This window comes from Netta rufina, assembly GCF_964035555.1.
Source record: "Netta rufina genome assembly, chromosome: 11".
In the NCBI taxonomy this organism is placed as follows: domain Eukaryota; kingdom Metazoa; phylum Chordata; class Aves; order Anseriformes; family Anatidae; genus Netta; species Netta rufina.
In genome coordinates this window covers 20,578,498-20,598,310 of record NC_140134.1, presented here as the reverse complement: position 1 = coordinate 20,598,310, position 19,813 = coordinate 20,578,498, and the positions used below count along the sequence as shown (strand labels likewise).

The window sequence follows — 19,813 nt, the reverse complement described above, 5'->3', positions numbered from 1 at the left end:
CTATGCAAGAAGAGCTGATGAGAAGAGGTGTTGTCTAAATCCAGTTCTCCTTCCTGCATGTCGCAGAACAACTGCAAGGCTGGTTTTGTACAGGCAAGCAAGGATGGAGTGTTTTCAGACCTTCATTTACCTGCTCTTGGGATCCCCAAGGCTGTTAAATGCTCTGACTCACAAAAGCAGTCCAACTGATTGGCTTAGCAGACAGGTCCAATCCTGTAACCCCAGTTTCCTTTTCAAAGCTCCAGATGTATTTACTCTTTGTACAATGCTCCAATGCAAAATACGATTATTTTTAATTAGATGTCTGTTCTACTTTTCCTCACTTCCTTCCCCCATTTTCAAATTTACCAGCAGAGACTCATGTAAAGCAGGTCCTTTGAGAACTGTATTAATTTTGTAAAAACAGTATTGTTCTACAAAGCTGCTCTGCAACTTCAAATAAAATGGTTACAGCAGGTCATTACTATAGTTTAGCCTGCAACAGCAGTTAGAAATACAGTGCGTACATACTAGCATACACACTAGTATTTTAAATGACTGCTAGAACAGGATAAAAGGGACATCGTCAAGATAAAAGCTGCAGGTATTTAAAATTACTAAACAAACCACAAGGTTTGTTTCCATTACATAGCGTGTTTAGGTGGCAAGATGCTAGCAAGATGCTAGCAGCATAATCGCCTTTATTTCTTGCTCCCGCTCCCACTCACTGTTTGCAGGGTTTCAGCTACTTACATTGGTGGGAGAGTTTGAAATCCAGAATGAAGCAGTTGTCAAAGACACTTTTAGAATATAGAAAATATAAATAACATTATGAAAAATATGCAGGAAGCACTTTGAATAGTGACAACTTTGCATTTCATTCTTATCACTCTGCCAGACGCTTAACTGCATCTTCCACTTATCCCAGGCACTACTTTTAGCTTTCACTGAAAATCATTCCCATTCAGCAGCAAAAATAAGCTTTTCCCTTTCAGTCAGCCTAAGCCTGCTTTGCAGAGGGACAACACTTGACAATGCTGTTCTCTTTCATCAGGTGGGAACTTGAAGAGAAGTCTTTGCAATGACAAAATTAACAGGGATGAAAATTTACCCTTTGAGAACATGGTATACGCTCGTGCTGGCACTACATCTGAACACTGCTGAAGATTTCCAGTGGACAAAGATTAATCCCAGCTCCTTCTACTACGGCACTTTTCCACCTGGTACTTTTCAACTACAGTTGATTGTGGTTTTTATAATGCTCTAGATTGACCACTGTTTGCACAAAAAAGCTACCAAGGTGTTTTCCTTGCCCTTCCAGGAAATAGCTGAAACAAAGATTTTGGCTCTTACAGAAATGCATTTTCTGTACCTAGCCCTGGAAATGTAAGGATTGGGTTAACCCTGCCCTTCAAACAGTCATTTAAAACAGTAATCTCTGAGTAATTGCTATCAGATTAATATTTCATATCTAGATCTCCCTTTCATGTCTGTGATGAAATAAGATGCACAGTATAACAAATCAAACCTGAGAACTCCTCTCCTTTTGACAGATTATCTACAACTGATGAAAAACTACAAACTAAAAATATTCTTTGCTATGCAAAAATATTTATACACACACACGTTTCATTCAACCAAAACCAAAACTTAAAAAGATTTGGTTTTCTGATTTGGTTTTCTGATTAAGGTTTTTTATATGGATTTTATATGGATTAATCATGTCCTTTTGCACAATACTAGGAAAAAAAAAAAAAAAAAAAAAAGAATCTCTTTAGATATCTATGGTAAAAACAACGAAACTTCTCACCAAGAACATAAAAAGCAGCAGGCATAAATAACATAAAAACATATTTTTTTCTTACTGTAAGTTACTTCTACCATCCTATCAAAGCACTACTTCAGCACTATAAAATAATAGTAACACAGCTCATTAAATGAAAAATAGATCATTTTTTCAGTGAAAGAGCAGTTGGGCCAGCAAAGTGTTTGAATTGTAACTCACTTCTTCTTACCCTTAGGCTTTTCATGGGGCGTTGGAAGTTCTGCGTATCAGACTGAAGGGGCCTGGGACGTGGACGGGAAAGGACCAAGTATCTGGGATGCTTTTACTCACACAAAAGGGAAAGTGTTCAGAAATGAAACGGGAGATGCAGCCTGTGATGGCTACTACAAAGTTCAGGTATCATTAAGGAGGAACTACGCCTCTAGAAACCTTCTGGAGCCATTTCATGACACTGATTTCCCATGTAGAACTAACAACTAAGATGCAATATTTTGGTTGCTCTCCAGCCACCCTGTATTAAGACAGAAAAATAACTGAAGAGTTATTCTGCTTGGATATGACATATGCTGACTGGACTTTCTTTTCATAGGATGACATTCAGCTACTGAAGGAGCTTAACGTTAATCACTATCTACTCTCTATCTCATGGCCTCGGATTATGCCCACTGGCATCAAAAGTAAGCACAACAATTTCACCATACACTTACCAGTAGTAATAGACAAGCAATTTTACTTCCAAGTAAACCACAGCTGTATTTTTTTTCCAGTTTAGAAAGCAGTCCAGGTAATTTCTTGTTTGTGTGTTTAATCAGCAGAACTGAATGAGAAAGGAATACAGTTCTACAATGACACAATCAACAGTCTTCTGGAAAGCAGCATTATCCCCATCGTGAGCCTCTACCACTGGGATCTTCCACAGGTTAAGACAAATTGGTGAAATGTCTAATGCAAATGTTTCTGATAGGAAATTTACTTCTACGTTTATGGACTACAAATGTATTAGAAAAATGCTTAAAGATGCTTGCATGGTTTTAAGTGTGCTTATAGTTACTTTTATTCATTTGCATTGCTGTATCCTGGAATATGCTATATTCCAGTAGCTCTGAAGAAAAGTCTTTTGTTATTTTGAAACTGAACTTTAGATAACACTACTGATTCTTGATACTCATATTTTTGAAGGTTCTCCAAGAAAAGTATGGTGGCTGGCAAAATATAAGCATGATAAATTATTTTAATGATTATGCCAACCTATGCTTTGAGAAGTTTGGTGACCGTGTGAAGCACTGGATTACTTTTAGCAATCCGTGGGTAAGTTATCAATGCTTTCCTTCCAATCACTTCAGTTGCTCAGTTCTGTTCCCAAAAGTCTGTGGAAGGGACACTACAGAAAAGTAGGTTAAAAATTGTAGCTTAAAATGATAGATAGATAGATGGATAGATAGTCTTCTGTAAGCAGTCTTTGTGCCCAAAAATCAGTTTCAACCAATACTGAGTTTCAAGACACGTGAAATTCCAGTGAAGTTTTGAAAAGTCATCAGCTAAGAGGAGACAGGCACAGAAATGAGAAAGGCAGTTGAAATGGGTGCAGGGCAAGCTACATCAGACAACAGCAAGCTGGCAAGGCAGTCCCTATGGCTGGTCAGCAGCACATTGTTTCCAACAAGCTGCAGCGTACCATCAGCCAAGCAGTAGGACAGCAGACAAAAGACAAGGGCAGGAGAGGGAAAAAGGGGCCTGGAAAGGACAGAGAGATTAAGAGACAGATTCCGCACTGTCTAAATCCATGTTAGCAAATTCGTTAACTGCACTGTTCAATTAATAACTATTTCTATGTATTTGTAGGCAGTTGCCGAAAAAGGTTATGAAACAGGAGAGCATGCACCAGGACTGAAGCTCGGTGGATGTGGAGCGTACAAAGCAGCTCACCATATAATTAAAGTAAAATTAGAGTTGCACTTTAAATTATGCGTAAATTGAAAATTATTAGCAGACTGATTAAGCTTTTGATCCTGCTCTTTAAACAGAAATTTAGTTTAGTAATGATGTAATTTCCAACTAGTATATCAAATGCATTCAGCAGCTGAGGTAACCAAGTTTTAGACCACCAGTGCACACTCAGGTGTAGCAGGCAGTCAGAGGTGCTCGATGTGACACTGTTGCAACAGCTCAGACTTTCCTTGTAATTTAAACGTCCCTTTGAAACATCCTGTAAAACTGGTTGAATAAGAAAATATCTAGGTTACTCTAGAAACAAGGAGTAAAATCCTGGCCTAGTGAAATGAACTGCAATTTTGCAAGTGACTTCAGTGAAGCCAGCTCTCACAGAAAAACTTTCACTTCCCTCAGTAAATTACGCAAAGACATCCAAAGACCAGAGATGCTGGAATGCTGTATTGAATGCTATTACCTTTACAAGGACCTTAAGGAGTTCAGGGAAGAAATATTGCAGCAATGTTTTTTTGATATCTTCGATGAAATGAAAGCTTCCACAATATACATGAAAGAAATGATGCGATACTTTCTGATGTACCTTAATGCAAAAGCTTCTCTCCATCTTTGGTATCTCTCTATACTTACTGTGTGACTGTATTTTACCCTTTTTCCCCCCCCTCTAATTCTTACAGACTCACGCAAAGGTTTGGCACTCTTACAATAACACTTGGCGTAGTGAGCAGCAAGGTAATAAATGTTCATTCTGTAATTATGCTTCTATTTACATTAAAGGCTTAATGATTATGCATCAACTGCAGAATTGTCATTTTGCTTTTAAGGTATGGTTGGAATTTCCCTAACCACTGGCTGGGGTGAACCCATTGATCCTCACAGCCAAGCAGACATCGATGCAGCTGAAAGATACATACAGTTTCATTTGGGATGGTTTGCAAATCCAATTTACAGAGGAGACTATCCAGAAGCGATGAAAAATTACGTAGGTAAGCCTCAGTAGCCCACGATGACATGAACAAATCAACAAAACCCCTAACCAATATGCACTTTAGTCAAATATGAAGACAAAGGTAAGACGACGCTAACCAATATGGGCTAGACACATCCCCTGAGTATTCCAGGGGGACATAACAGAACTAAAACATTTAACTGCTCTTGAGCTCAACAGTTGCCCATCTGAGTGTCCCAGTGAATGACTGGAAGGGAAGCAACTGTCTTTTCAGCAATAGCCTGTTTGCAGTGGTCTAACCAGGACTGGGAATTACTAGGTATTTTCAGTATTTTCTACCTAAGCACAAAAAAACTGCAGAATTTTTCATCGCTAAAAGCTTACATTTCTCCAGGGCCCCACTATTTCACAGATAGAAGATAAGTGATGCACCTAGCAGCAAAGTACTTCCTTCCTCATCGCATTATATTTCCATGCTCTTTGAAAAAAGCAGCACATGAATTCACTGTCCTCTCCATGTACTATACCTGACTTATTTCTGCAAACCAAAAGGAAGACCATTTATTTCACCTAAAGGAAAAAGCAAGCAAACTGAACTGTCCTCTACACTAAGTTCAGGGAAACCATATTTATTGTTTGTCATTTAAAGAAAACAAGATTCTGTGCTGCTCAGAAATATGTTTTCTGTATTTATTTTGATAGGTAGGAAGAGTGCCCAGCAGGGCCTGGGGACATCAAGGTTACCGACTTTCTCAGTGCAAGAGAAAATTTATATTAAAGGCACATCGGATTTCCTGGGAATAGGCCATTTCACTACCCGGTACGTTACACAGAAGAGCTTTCCATCTCTACAAGTGTCCAGTTACCACATGGACCAGGATCTGGCAGAACTGGTGGACCCAAAATGGCCAGCTCCAGGCTCGAAGTGGCTATACTCTGTGCCCTGGGGATTCAGAAGATTGCTCAACTTCATTAAGGTAATTACAGAGTAAATCTTTAAAAAGAACAAAAAGTCTGCTTTCAAGCAAGAGCTTCACCTACTTAAACTGGCAAGTTTCTTTTTTGCCAAGAAACTTCATTTCAGTTCAGAGCAATAGAATTCAATAATTTTAAAAGTTAAATTCCTAGTTACACATTCTTCTTATTAAAGATAACTAAGTAGATCTAGAAAAACAGTCGTAAAGCATTTTAGAAAGAATTTCATGTTCTGTCAAAGTGATTTTATTTCTACAATCCAATTTAAAGACAGCTCTGTTTGCAGACACAGTATGGAAACCCTCTCATTTATGTGACAGAGAATGGAGTTTCAGAAAAGGTACAGTGCACTCAACTGTGTGATGAATGGCGGATAGAGTATCTGAAAGGATATATTAATGAAATACTAAAAGGTAATTTTAAAAGCATGTTTTTCACTTTTTAAAAAACTCTTATAATTTACATCATAGAGAAATAAATATTCACAGATTAGACTGGACAGCAATCTAGACTACTAAATTCTTTCACGAAAGTGACACAACCTGACTAAATGTACTCGTGTTAATAAATACAATAACCTACATGAGGTCAAATACTGTAATAGAGCATCAGTTTCGGTAGAAAGGAGAAATTGCACCTAATTATCATACTTAGGGAGCTCTTCATACCTTTAAGCTAAAGAAAACACTTTCAGAGGATTTAAATTATTTTCTATTTTGTCATTTTTCTGTCCTCCACCCCTTCCTCCTGCCCTGTCCCCACCACCTCTCTCCTTCTGCTATAAAACAAAACACCCACAGAGCCATATTTTAAGGAAGATAAAAGGCAAGATAAAGGCAAAAAGTTTAACAGAATAATTTGTGTTCTGTTTACAGCTCTCAATGACGGTGTTAATGTAAGAGGCTATACTGCCTGGTCTCTGTTGGATAAGTTTGAATGGAACAAAGGTTTCTCTGAAAGATTTGGATTTTATCACGTTGATTTCAAAAACAAGAACAAACCACGATACCCAAAAGCATCTGTTGACTACTATAAAAATATTATTAGTGCAAATGGCTTCCCAAATCCAAGAGAGGTAATGTCCATCACGCTTTTTCATGTGCATGTGTGTGCTGTGTATGGAAACTATCATACAACTTCATGAAACAACTTGCATGACCATGGCACATGAAATGTAATGCTGTGGTACTGTACTTTAGGGATGTGTTATATACTTATGCTTGCAGAGTGGAAAGGGCCTCAATTACTGTTTCAAAGGCATTCTACAAACACTAATTGGACTTAGTTATGTGACAAAACTTTTGAATCACAAGTTAACAGTACTTGGTCAGGTTTCTATGCAAAAAATTACACATAGGTGATACTTAGCTGGAAAATGACATAGAATGGTATGTGCTTTTTTCTTTTTTTTTTTTTTTCAATTAAACAACTAAAATGCATTCAAAACAAGTAACAAAGATGCAAAGAAACTTTCAGAAAATCATGTATTCACAGAGTAAAATACTTTAAAGTGAATTGTAGTGGACAAGTGTTCAGGGACCAAGAAGAAGCTGCTGTGAATAAGACAGAAAATTGCAGTCTAACGGATCTGCTGCGTGTCAATCTTCTCAGGTGGAAAACTGGCATCAAAAGGCCATGGACACTTGTTCTATCACACACCAGCTCCTTGATGCAGGTAATTATGTTTATTATTTCCCTTGAAAAATCAAAGGAACAGTAGTATACTGCTCATGTACTGAAGCTCATTCAGGGTAAGCAGAACTTTAGCAGCCCATTGAGCACTGACATCTTAAAATTTTCCTTAGAAATAGAAGATGAAAATATGTTATGGATTTACTCCAGCTTTTACAGAGCAACAAAAACGTTTGTTTTATTTTACTTGTTATTTATGCTAATGTCAACATATGACAAAATAATTTTAGGTTAAGGATTTTTTGAGTATTTATGGATATCTGTAGCCTAACAATGAGTGAAGATGAAGTTTCTTACATATTATTCATTTCTCAAATTTTAGATTCCTTGGTTACTCATATGGAAATGGTGACAGAGATCGTTCTTCCTACAATTTTCACGCTCTGCATACTCATCAGTATTGTCCTACTGCTCTTCTTCCTTCAAAATCATAGCTAAAATTGCACACTTGGACACATCTTCATCTTGCATTATACAATGCAACTGTTTTATTATATTGTTTAAATCTTATCACAAATGCCTCTTTTTGTACCATTGTAAGGGTGCAGGAATATTACTTTACCTGTCCACATAGCACTGCTTCTAGGTTTTTTCTACTTAATTCTCAAAATGATTTTGAAATTTTATGAAAACCCAAAGTACATATTTTTTCTGCATTATTTTCTACAAATTTTAAGTAGATTTTGTTTCTTGTTATTTTGGAAACTATTATATATTTTGTTCACCAGAACAATAGTTAGCTAAGTATAAAGCAAATCTAAACTTGTCACTACAAATTTCAAGTGATTAAAAACTATTTTATTGTTTATATTTTATTTATTAAAAACTATTCTGTTTTCAATCTGTTCATCATCACACTTCTAATTATCATGTAGCTGCTATTTGAAGAGATAAACACAACTGTAAAATGGAAGGGGACTTAAGTATTCCAATAGCACTGCTTAAATATTAAATTCTTATTTCATGTCTAAACATTAGGACAATATATGCCTTACTATTTAGGTGTGGAATAGAATTAGTTGAAGTGATTTATCAAAGATAACTGCTGTGTCAGATTTAAATTAAAGAATCTATTTTTTTTTAAACAGGGAACTAGGTTTACCTCATACAACAATATATTTTATTGCACACAGAAGTATGTAACGTAAGTAATTGAAGCCACTTCCAGAATATAATATTCCACTACAAATTCACTCAAGTAGGTACAAGTCAAATACATGATTAAAAAAATAAATAAAATGCTTCAGATTATGGCCAGCTGGCTACATTTGTCTTTGGTGTTGTGCTTGAAATCACTCCTCTAAAGCAAACCAACAACTAGTTTCCAACTTAGCGTTCAATACAGCTTCAGCAGTGCTGTACATATTCTGAACACAGTAGCAGCCATATATACAAAAAGGAACTCATTCTTAGCTTCTATTCAAAGGCATTAACTATTAAATTGATAGTTATTCTTTTAAGATGCAATATACTAAAGCAAGGAGTAAGAAATAAAAATATATTTTTTTTTCTGAGGAGAAACGAGAAATGGTAGATGCTTCAGTTTTTAAATGCATGAATAAGGTTTTTCTTATTCTTACGTATCAATATTTAAGAGTTTTTCAAGCAAATACTTCCCTCTCAACTTAATCAGCATATGCAATTGTTTAGTTATAATACCAAAAGGTTACATACAGTATCTTATTAATGCACGACCATATGTAACTGTCAGTAATTAATCCCAACACATTTAAGTGATTATGTTCAATCAGCTATACTCAGTATTTCTGAAGAAAGTAATGTAAAAGTATATATGACACCATCTAAAGTAATTCACTCTGCATTAAGAGAAAAACTGAATACAAGCAGCAGAAATAAATATATCCAAGATAACTCCAAAGTATAAATACAGGGATGAGGAAAACCAAGCTGTCAGAAGTTCATGATGCCCTTGATGAACAGCTTTCCAAATATATTGGAATGATGAAATATCACTTGGTACCAGAAAAATGTGACAATATTGCTTGTTTTGTAAAAACCAAAATAAAATTTTAAATCCCAAAGTGTAGAACTTTATTGAACGTTTGTAAATTTGTGAACCAAAATATCTACCATATTTTCAAAAGTAACTATACTGTACATTCATAACTGCCCAATATTTACAAACTAGACGGGTACAAATGAATTATGGCTGCTTATGTCACAAGAGTATACTAAAGCAAATAACTCAGTAAGATGTATTGCTCTTCAAATCAGAGAATGTTGCTAAATATACTGAACTTTCCCCTTTACTGTACCTTTCCAGTGCCTGCCTGGAGAGTAACAGCTATTTATGTGAAATGCACCTGACTGCAATTAGTCATTGTAATAAAATACATTCTTTCTTCAGTGCTTCCATTAACTGTAGAATCGCACAAGAGACCTGCAGAGACGAAAGATATGGTTAGCCAGTGTATTTAGTTCATGCAGTAATTCTGAAAACAGTTCTTGAAGCTAAGTTTTAGCAAAAGCACTTCATGACAAAAATTGAGAAAGACAGGAAAGCTTTACCAAAGCATTACCCTCTAACAAATCTCCTCCACCCAAGACAAAGAGGCAAACCATTTCTATACCGGTCTATATTCTAAATTTGTCCCTGACTTTATGAATTTTCACTTATCCTACATTGACTTTATGAATTTTCACTTATCCTACATTTGATTTTATGAAGCAAGGCATGCCTTCTCTCCTTAGTGCCTGTTTGCATCTCAGGCTAGAGGCCAGCATTCAGTAACAGGTAAGTTTCTCTTCAAACCCATCCTCAGATACACTGGCAAAGATTTTAAAAGTTGTAAGATACTGTGGAGAATACTAAACAATCATGTCATATTTAGAACTCTACTGTCATTTTAACTCTAAAAACATAACTCAGCGAAAGTAAGAAGGCAGGTCACAACTTTCTGAAAATCTTTCAGATGCTACAGATACCATCTCACATTTTTATTAAAAAAGCAAATGCTGTTTCAGTTTTGCTGGAGATATAAACAAGGAAAAGTATAGACCACTGAACACAGTATAAAAACTGAATTTCTTTTAAAATGTCTACTTTCATTATTTCCTTTCACCATACATGTTCCTTACCTGTATTGTTTGATATCATATGTTCAACAGGAGGACTAGTACTAACTTGCCATGTTGTTTTAACCTCCTTTTGGCCGTGCCCACTACTTATGTCCACCTTCCATATTTCTGGGTGATCACTGACAAAATAATCAAAAAATGTTAAAATGTAATTAGGTATTCAGATCTGAATTCACTATCTGAATTTTAATGCTACTGATTAATTTTAAAACACAGAAGATTATCTTACTTTTCATAGAACTTCTTGACGAGAGCTGGCCTGATTGGCAGTTGAAACACATGCTTCTCATTTAGAGGGTTTTCCTTATAATATTTCAGACAAGTTCTAGAATAATATAAATCAACTAGTTATAAACATTCTTTGGAGAAATACTTGTGTGACACAGCATAAGCCTTGTCCAAAATTAACTAGATCCCCATGTTTTATAATTTCATTCGTTTTATCGATTTTAATCACAAACCAAAAGTTAATAAGATCCAGCTTCTGCACTCTCAATCAGGAGGGTTGCTTTTTTTTTTTTTTTGAAAGTTTCTTTACAAATTATTAAGAATTTATTTGCTAGTACTATTGAAAAGGAAAGTAAAATGAAATAATTACTGCGTCAAAGGGAAGAGGTTCTCATGTTTAAACTGAAGTAAGACTGTACAGCTGACCATTATTTCCAGCATATGGTGAAGCTTTTGAACACGATGAACTTGTTCTTGTAGATCTACTGATGTGGAAATGAAGTAATCCTGGAACAGCAAACAGTTTCCACTCTTAACTAGACACTCAATTTCTACAGACACACAACATGCTCTTAGTTTACTAAAAACATTTTCTCGCTTCTTTTGAAAAGCAAAAATATGAAGAATGGCCCAACAATCAGAATAAAGTTAGAACTATACTGCCTGACAACAACTCATACCAGATACCTAGGAAATAATATATAATTCAGGAACCAACATAATGACATTTTTGCAGAATACTGTCCCATCCTCTTGATTTGCAATTCAGTTACTTATCAGAAAGATGACCTGCATCCCACCATCAGCTACGTGTGCTGTACTTTAGGAGTTAAAAGTAAAGAAACTCACCAAATAGGTTAACGTTGCAAGTTCCTGGCCTGTAAAGTGAACGGGAAAAAAATTACCTCACATTGTCAGATGACATAGAAGCAACATTCAGGCAATCTAACAGGGAATTTCAAAAACAAAACAAAACGGCAGTCATTAAGATACTAAGATTGAGGATGTTATTTATTTACAATTACTCATTCAAAACAAGAAAAAAACCTGCCAAGTGGCATTGTCTTACATACCACCAGGGCTGCACAAACATGGAAACACAATGTAGAAACCTACCATATACTTTGAGACAATCAGCCTCCTAGAGACATACAGATTTACATATAGCAAAAATGAGCAAGCAAATTAAAGAGAGAAAACAGTGTGACAAAGCAAAGAAGAAATCAAGAAATGAAGACATGAAGGAAAAGGAAGTGGATAACACCAGTGGTAAACATGACACCCCTCCCAGATTCAGAAAAAATAAACCTGTAATACTGAAAACAAAGCCACAATGTTTTCAAGAAAAAAAAATACTTTACAAAAATCATTTCAGCCTAGTTTTTGTTTTGAGAATAAAATATGTACAAAAAAAATATCTAATTACTACAGACCATACAAACACAGCTATTACATACAAACACCCTTGCCTGATTTCTTTTTAACCCTTGTAGACCACAGAAGAAAAGACAAAAAGAGCACGAAGGTCTTATTTTATCACCTATAGCAAACAGATAAGAAAAAACATTCCTGTTACGTAAGTCTGGTATCATTTTACTCAAAGTAAAACCTCGAGATTGTTTCAATTAGAAAAAGAAATACACAGCTTTGCTAAGTGTAGTTATTTTGAAACATATTCATTTTTTAAGTTTGGAAAAATGTATACAACTGGGAAGTACAAATAGTAAGGATACTGGAAGTGGACATTCAGCAGATGGCAGGCAGAAGTGAGATCAAGGTTACCACAGACTTCATTATTTCACAGAATGGCTCAGGTTGGAAGGGACTTTAAAGGTCATCACGTTCCAACCCCCTGCTGTAGGCAGGGATGCCACCTACTAGATCAGGTTGCCCAGGGCCTCATCCAGCCTGGCCTTGAACACCTCCAGGATGGGGCATCCACAGCTTCCCTGGACAACCTGTTCCAGTGCCTCACCACCCCCTGAGTGAAGGATTTCCTCCTAACCCCTAGTCTAAATGTCCCCATTTTTAGTTTTGAAAGTAGTGAAAGTAGTTTTTTAAGTATTGAAAAGCTGTCACGAAGAGACCCAGGAGCCTTCTCTTCCTCAGGCTGAGCATCCCTGGCTCTCTCAGCCTTTCTTCATACATGCTCCCTGGTAATCTCCATATCCTGCACCAAGTAACCTTTTCCCTTGAATTTCTAATCATGTTAGCAGATAATAGGCTTACCTATGAAAAAGCTGATGTAATCCTTCTTCATCTTATCCAAACCAATCTCCAGAAGCATTTGAACTGGAGTGATGCCACTGAGGGAAACGGCCTTCATCTTGCCATGGTAAGACTGCTTAATCAATTTACTTAGCAAACTGCTACTCCCTTGGTGAATCTAAAAGTTATAAGAGTTTTATTATGTTGTAGCTGTGTACAAAACCTCATAATACTAGAAATACAACACCAAGGAAACAACCTGTAACATGCGAAAGTACTTAAAAGCAAAGTAACATGGAAATAGGGGTCAGCTAAATGAGAAGAATCATGTTCTTCAAGCAACTCAAATGGGTAAAATTCACTGTGAAATACAGATACATACCCATGGCTGTACTTCACCATGTTCCAGGGATTTTATGATCAATGTGAAACACTCTACCAACTCCTGATAGGAACTGACACCTTAAGAAAAATGACGCAATATTTTATTTATCAATGCTGGCTTTCCCTTCAGCTGTTAGATCAGTAACAGGCCAACGCATACTTGCAAAAACTAAACTGCTCATTTAAAAAATGACGACTGAAATGACAGATTGCATTGCTTTTTGTTAAGTTTGTCATACCATGACTTTGAATAGGGTTACTCTAAGGAACGACGGTGGCTGCAATACTAGGAATGAAAGGAATTTTTAAAAGTTATGTACACCAACCCCACAAACAGTAAGGAGTTGGTCTAATCTCTTGGACGGTGTAACAAGCCAATTAGTAATCTGAAAATATTGTAATAAAATGTATTTTACTGAAGCACTGTGAGTGCTATTACAAGGATAATAAAGTTTGTATGCAGCTTCATCAACTTTAAAAGTTAGTCCTTCAGATCTAGAAGAACAATTTTGTAAGTATTTTATGTAAGTAGACACTTCTACAGCTGATGCGTGCTATTGCTTATTTAGTACCTTTTACAATCAAAAAATAAGTAAATACAGTATCTCCTGCTAGATGTTGGTTTATCTTCATATGTTGTAAGAAAGTACATCACCTTACATACCTAAATTTAGCTCTTTTAGAAAAAGCCTGTTGGTAAAAATTTTCTGAAGAGCTGATCAGCCCTTAAAACTCAGAGACATTTACATTCATTTCATCAAGAAAGCAATACAGTATAGTAGGTACACAGAAGAGAAGAATTAAAGGGCAATGGATGGGGTTAAGAAAGAAAAAAATCTACTTACTTCTCATTTTGCACCATAATTGTTCAGCAAAATCCAGGCCTCCTCGTTCACTGAAGATTGATTTCATTGAACTATCTACAGCAGCAGTGTCAGATTTGATATTCTGAAAGAGTTTAAGTAAAAAAGTATGCCTAAGATTCAAAGGCCTTATAAATTCAAACCCCCTTCAGAGATTAAATTTGGGCGCGCAACTGATTTTTCCCCTCTTTCATCCAGGGAATGTACTCCATAGAAGCTAGCACTGCACAATAATTTGGAAGCATATTTTTATTGAAAAGTAAAATTAATTCTTTTCAGGTTTACCACCCTGGATAATTGCTAGGTTTAGTCCAGGAAGTGAAGCCTACTGTTGGAAAGATTTTTTGATCATAGCCAAGTAAAGACTGCCTTGTAAAAAACACCTGCTTAGCTCAAGATGATCTTTTTCAATTTACAGTGGCATGCTGCACATAGCATCAGTAAACAGCCAGAACACAGACCAGCAAAGTAGCATAGACCATATTTTGTGATAGGATACTAAACTCACAGATGATTAAATAACAGTATATATAACCACTTATGTATATATATACATATATATATATATATAGTGGTTAAAAGGGAAGGGAAAGAAGCATGAAGGTACAGCTCTAGTACCTCAGAGACTGCTGCTGAATGCTAAGTTATATCAAAAATATGTTTAACGGACACTGGTAGAACATTTAATATTAAAAAAAAAAAAGGTTTTTTTGAAGGTAAAAATTATAGTGAACTTATTAGAGCTACAGAACTTTTAACTTTATCTTTAAATTTTTTGTCCATTATTCTTAAACAGAAAAAAAAAAAAAAAGCAAGAGATCTTTCGTTATTTCTTTATGTCTATGTATCTACATACATGCCTAAATAATATACAAGACACAATGAAAACTCAGAATAACTACTTAACAATGGAACAAGGTGACACAAACTGGTAGGAAATTGCACGTACCTCTGTTCCATTCTCATTTCCTGATGTACAATATATATCCAGTTTCTTCTTTAAATCTAGTAGAGGAGAAAATAAAAGTCACCACTATGAAAAAAATATAGTCGAACCAACTGCATAAATCCCCTGGTACTCCGTAATTAACAAGCACTTTAATGGGTGGCTAATAGACAAAATGTATCCATTTTTAGTTTTTTTCTACTGAAATATGTATTATATTAAATATGTGGAATTTCCTTTGCTTCTGTGAAATCTGGCCTTCTTCTCTTCCCACACAACAAACAGAAATTACCAGTCAGAAATCCTTGGACCAGTTCAAAAGCTGATTTGGACTCTAAGGACTCAGGCCATTCAGTCACACCTGTCTTCAAACCTTCAGCCAAAGTCTAAAAGAAGCATCAAAAACAAAACACAAAACAGTTCTTGTTTAAGGTTCTGCATAGGTCTTTCTTCAAAATGTAGTTAACTTCTCCCAGAATCATACATCTCTGAACAGCTAACTATGAATTTTGAAAACTCCCAGATTTCCTCGCTTTGCAATTCACAATTTGTGCTCTGTGTATTCCAGATTCCTGAAACCGAATTCAAAATTTATTCTGAACTAAATACTTAAAGATATCTTTGAAACACCTGATGGAGTTTTAAAGAGTAAATTATTAACACACAAAGTCACCATTCCACATACATCTGAAATTGGAATTTCTCATTTATACTTACAAGGAGAAACTGCAGTTCTCTATACAGCGGATATACAGGACTCCTGGGATCCCCAGACTCCAGTGAAATATTCTGAAAGTTCCAGAAACTTATGTCAGACTCAAGCTTTAGAAATCAGGTGTCCTAAGATTTTCATTAGGGAAATGCAGATTAGCATAATTAATAGTTCAGCCTACGAACACATTGTACTGCTTATATAAAGAGTATCTCTTAAATAAACACAAATGGCAAGAGTCAAACAAATTTTCTATTCTTTACACTATTCACGATATAAGCAGTGGAAAGAGTTTGAGCTCCTTGACGTACCAGTGTGGCAGCTGCAGTAAGTGGGGGTGGTTGCAGAATCTTATCTACAGTATTCCATATAATGTCAATAGATATATTGCTTTCAGATTCTACAATTGTGTCCTCTATTGCAGCAGCTCTAATAAGTTCATACTGAGCAAATCCTTTTGTTGTCACCTAGAATAAATAGATTTTAAAAATTATTAAGAAGCGCAACATTATTTGGTACCCACACAAAATATTTTGGAAGTATTTCACACACACAAAAAAATGGCTAATGTGAGATATACTATGTAATATGAGGAGCCCAAACATCACTTAAAAATAGATTATGATACTATAGGGTTATGCTGAGTTTCTAAATAACATCTACAAAGCTTCCCAAAACCAGTATGATAAATGCAAATACAGAGTTTTTAAACTGGAGGCATGACAGATCATAGAAACCTACAATAGATGAATGATGTTTGACTTTATGTGCCATTTTGAGTTCCTCTAGGTTTGCAAAACAGGTTTTATCAGCTGTAGGACCTGGGAAAGGAAAAATGTAAGAATCAAAAAAAAAGAACCAGTTGCAACATGATGCAAGTCATGTCTGCCATGCAGAATTAATGCTCAGATAATCTATTTAGACTCATTTTGTCCTTCACAAAGCTGTCATTTCTCTTGCATCTACTCCACTGACAATAAAAGCTGACGTTAATATTTACATGTTTAGTAAGAGTCAGTGCTAGATGATTGCACCTGACTGAAGGTAGGCCTGCACAGATACTGCTGCAGCAAGTATATTTAAAAGTTATTTCCCAAACTTCATGGCAGACAGACATCTTTCTCTTTTCTTTCACCAAAAATAAAAATAAAAACCACACATACCCACAAACAACAAGGGAGCAGTACCAAGCAAACATCACAGAAAGGCAGAATCCCTGTATTTGTATTCCCATATTCTTAAGCCTTCCTCACTCAATTTTATGCGGAACATCATAATCTTACCGTTACATGTAACCATATAAATATTGATCCCTGTGATTTTGTTTCCAGCTTTGAGAGGCTCAGCTCCAAGCCAACGAGTACACTCCGGATCAGAGCCATCACACCTTATCCAGAGGGGAGGAAGCACAACCCGCTCACTTGTCTTCAAATGGGTCATGTTTGGATTTTGTGCCATGGTATATAAGGAAATCAACTGCCTAGAGATATGAACAGGAAAGAATCAGATGCCAGCAAGTATAACTAAATCCTTCTCTTACATAAAACTTTGAATAATACATCAGTAACACTTATTTGCCCTGCCCTGCTTCATCAGCAGACATTAAATCATTTTACATAAAGAATGCAGTATTATGATCTTCTTTTTACAGGTAGAGCAATGAAGTCATGAAAAAAAGTAAGACATAAATGATATTTAATACAATACTTTAATTTACACTAACAATTCTAAAACTGTAATTGAATTTTACATTTCAAGTGTTTTAAAAGGCTAAGTTAGTTAAGCAAACTAGTCACCATGCTTTGATACCACACCTTGTATTTTAATAACAGTCAAAAGATTAAATCAGGCCAAACGATTAAGACAGGCCACAAGTGCTTTTCCAATACTTGGACTTTAGTTACACTTTGTTAGGAATACTTCTAGCAGGGGAGGTCATTTTGCAGGCTGAAAAATGCTCAGCTCATCATTAATCTGATGTGTAATTTAATTTTGAGGGATCAAAAATAACTCATGTGCTGAATATTAGCAAGAGATACAAAAGGTAGGAAAAAATAAAAAAAGAAGTTACATTGAAATAAGTGGATGGAGGCAGACCTTTGAGCACTTACTTTGCCCTTCTAACAGAAAGAGCGACTGGTCCAGCACTCTCCTTTGGTAAAAGCTCAGAGGCATAAAGAGCATCATCTGATTTTGATTCTTCCATTGAGTCACCTCCTTCATTGTGGCCCTTTAAGAGAAATGCACAGATGAGTCTAAAAATACAAGGTATATGGAAATATTTGATGGGAATAAATTAAAAACTTGATATTACATTTAAAAGTTTAACAAATGTCATACACACTTACTGCTTGTTGCAAAATATACACCATACTGTTTCCATTCCAAAATCTTTCAATGGGACTTTTGCAACCACAACCAATCAAGCAGATCTCTACATCATTCTGAAGGAAAAAGAAAATAAAAATAATACACTACATGTAATTGATGTATTTCAGCACCTTTATAATACTTCAAATTGTAAAATTAAATAATTAATGAAGTCTTTTTCCAACTCCATTCATGAATCTAAGGTTTTCTTATTTCAGGAGAACAGTTACTGCATGGGCAGTTCTTGGCGTTCAGTTCCACAAAGAAGGAACAGAATATTAAAGCAACTGTGAAAACACAACAACTTTCAAATAACCAACATAGAAACCTTCATCTTTAACAGTTTGGTTCTTTGAGAAAATTAAGTTTACACAGATGAATAAAAGTTCAGGTATGAAGTGAAGATATTGTCCCTCAGATAATGAGGGATCACTGTTGTCAAATAGCAACTGTAGACAGTAAATATCTTTAAGATATTCATTTAAAGTAAACATTAAAGTCAATTGATCTCTGAATTTCTCTTGAGAGCGCTAAACATTGTTTGTAGACATCAAATAACCCATGTCTGTTCTTGAGAATGAAAGAACACCTTTATTTGAGCATTGTTTCACTAAGAATACAGGAAAGCATTGCTTGATCTATCATATCTACTCAGTTTTTCATATTACTGTATCCTTAAATGATCACTTGATTTTATTTTCAAACTGCTACCAAACTTGTATAAACTTGAGATTAATTTCTTGAGTTAGCCCTGCCCCACAGTGCCTTCATAGTCGCTGGTTCCTACCAATTCTTTTAAACAAGTTAACCGTTAGTAAGTACGAAGAACTGGGACCAGGCCGGGGGATGCTGTGAGGTAAATTCAGCGTAACGCCATCCCTGAGGTGAATTCTGTGGTTCTAATTTCCCTTTCTGCACGGTGCCCGCACACCTGCTTCAACAGGGACCAGCAGCCGCTTTGCCAACACACAGACGTGGTTTCGAGGCTTTACTTCGACATATTTACCTCAAAGAGACGCGGCTGTTCGGGGATGTTTTTCTTTCCTTCTTCATATACCCTGAAACAAAACGAAGCATCACCTACTTGGCATCTCCCTCACAGAAAACCCCGCTCCGTACACAAAACCACCGGAGACCCTCCAGGAGCCCCCCTCGGGCCCGGACCCGTCGAGATTTCTCCCCGTCCCCCTCGGCCGGCCCCGTCCCGCACCGGAGGAGCTCCCGGTACAGCTCGGTGCCCGCCGCCCGCCTCGCGCTTCCCGCCGCCATCGTCCCCACCTCAGCCGCGCCTCTCCCGCCCACCCCGCCCCACGCCGCTCCCGTTCCCCTCCCCACAGCCAAAAAAAAATATTTTTTCCCCATCTAGGAAAGGATTTTATTCGGTTTTATTCTCTCCCTGCGCCTTTCTGTGGAAAATAATAAAAATAATTAAAAAATATTTAAAAATTTAAGTTTTGTGAGGCGGAACAGACAGGACGTCACGGGAATCCCTCCGCCACAAAAGAGTCCCTCGGTTTGGGAGGTGACGGGCGGCGACGGAGGTGCCCGGGGGGGCTCGGAGGGCTCCGTGCAGCGGGTGGAGGGGTGCGAGGAGGGGACCGGAGCCGGGACCGGGGCTGAGGCTGCAGCCGGGGTCGGGGCGGTGCCGCCGGGGGCGGTGGCAGGGCGAGGAAGG

General features: G+C 36.6%; 2 protein-coding genes across 2 annotated transcripts; one reads left to right on the top strand and one right to left on the bottom strand.

Moving 5' to 3' along the window:
• Nucleotides 1-1,999: 1,999 nt before the first annotated feature.
• Nucleotides 2,000-7,766, top strand: LCTL (lactase like; the record flags this gene model as incomplete). The annotated part of the gene is made up of 12 exons (XM_084293548.1): nucleotides 2,000-2,161; nucleotides 2,355-2,442; nucleotides 2,578-2,684; nucleotides 2,945-3,073; nucleotides 3,608-3,703; nucleotides 4,390-4,444; nucleotides 4,537-4,698; nucleotides 5,364-5,638; nucleotides 5,923-6,049; nucleotides 6,512-6,711; nucleotides 7,248-7,311; nucleotides 7,651-7,766. Coding segments are annotated over 12 exons (1,581 nt in total), but the record flags the coding sequence as incomplete, so codon positions are not given.
• A 1,699-nt stretch (nucleotides 7,767-9,465) lies between these two features.
• On the bottom strand, nucleotides 9,466-19,218 carry ZWILCH (zwilch kinetochore protein). The gene is made up of 17 exons (XM_084293395.1): nucleotides 19,145-19,218; nucleotides 18,117-18,212; nucleotides 17,880-17,998; nucleotides 17,052-17,248; nucleotides 16,510-16,589; nucleotides 16,080-16,235; nucleotides 15,774-15,845; nucleotides 15,349-15,442; nucleotides 15,060-15,115; nucleotides 14,093-14,195; nucleotides 13,246-13,325; nucleotides 12,885-13,041; nucleotides 11,505-11,533; nucleotides 11,026-11,162; nucleotides 10,657-10,752; nucleotides 10,428-10,546; nucleotides 9,466-9,729 (listed from the first exon to the last, which is right to left on the bottom strand). Exons 2-17 carry the CDS (start codon nucleotides 18,138-18,140, stop codon nucleotides 9,638-9,640), a joined length of 1,611 nt encoding a protein of 536 aa, XP_084149521.1. The 5' UTR covers nucleotides 18,141-18,212; nucleotides 19,145-19,218; the 3' UTR covers nucleotides 9,466-9,637.
• Nucleotides 19,219-19,813: the final 595 nt, after the last annotated feature.

What these genes read in the sequence shown, in the direction of transcription:
- ZWILCH (XM_084293395.1), bottom strand. Translation starts at nt 18,140, where the DNA reads ATGGTGTATATTTTGCAACAAGCA. An exon ending in TTACTGCAGCTGCCACACTG is followed by an intron (nt 15,846 to 16,079) that starts GTACGTCAAGGA and finishes TGGAACTTTCAG; the next exon opens with AATATTTCACTGGAGTCTGG. An exon ending in GGTCCAAGGATTTCTGACTG is followed by an intron (nt 15,116 to 15,348) that starts GTAATTTCTGTT and finishes CTCCTCTACTAG; the next exon opens with ATTTAAAGAAGAAACTGGAT.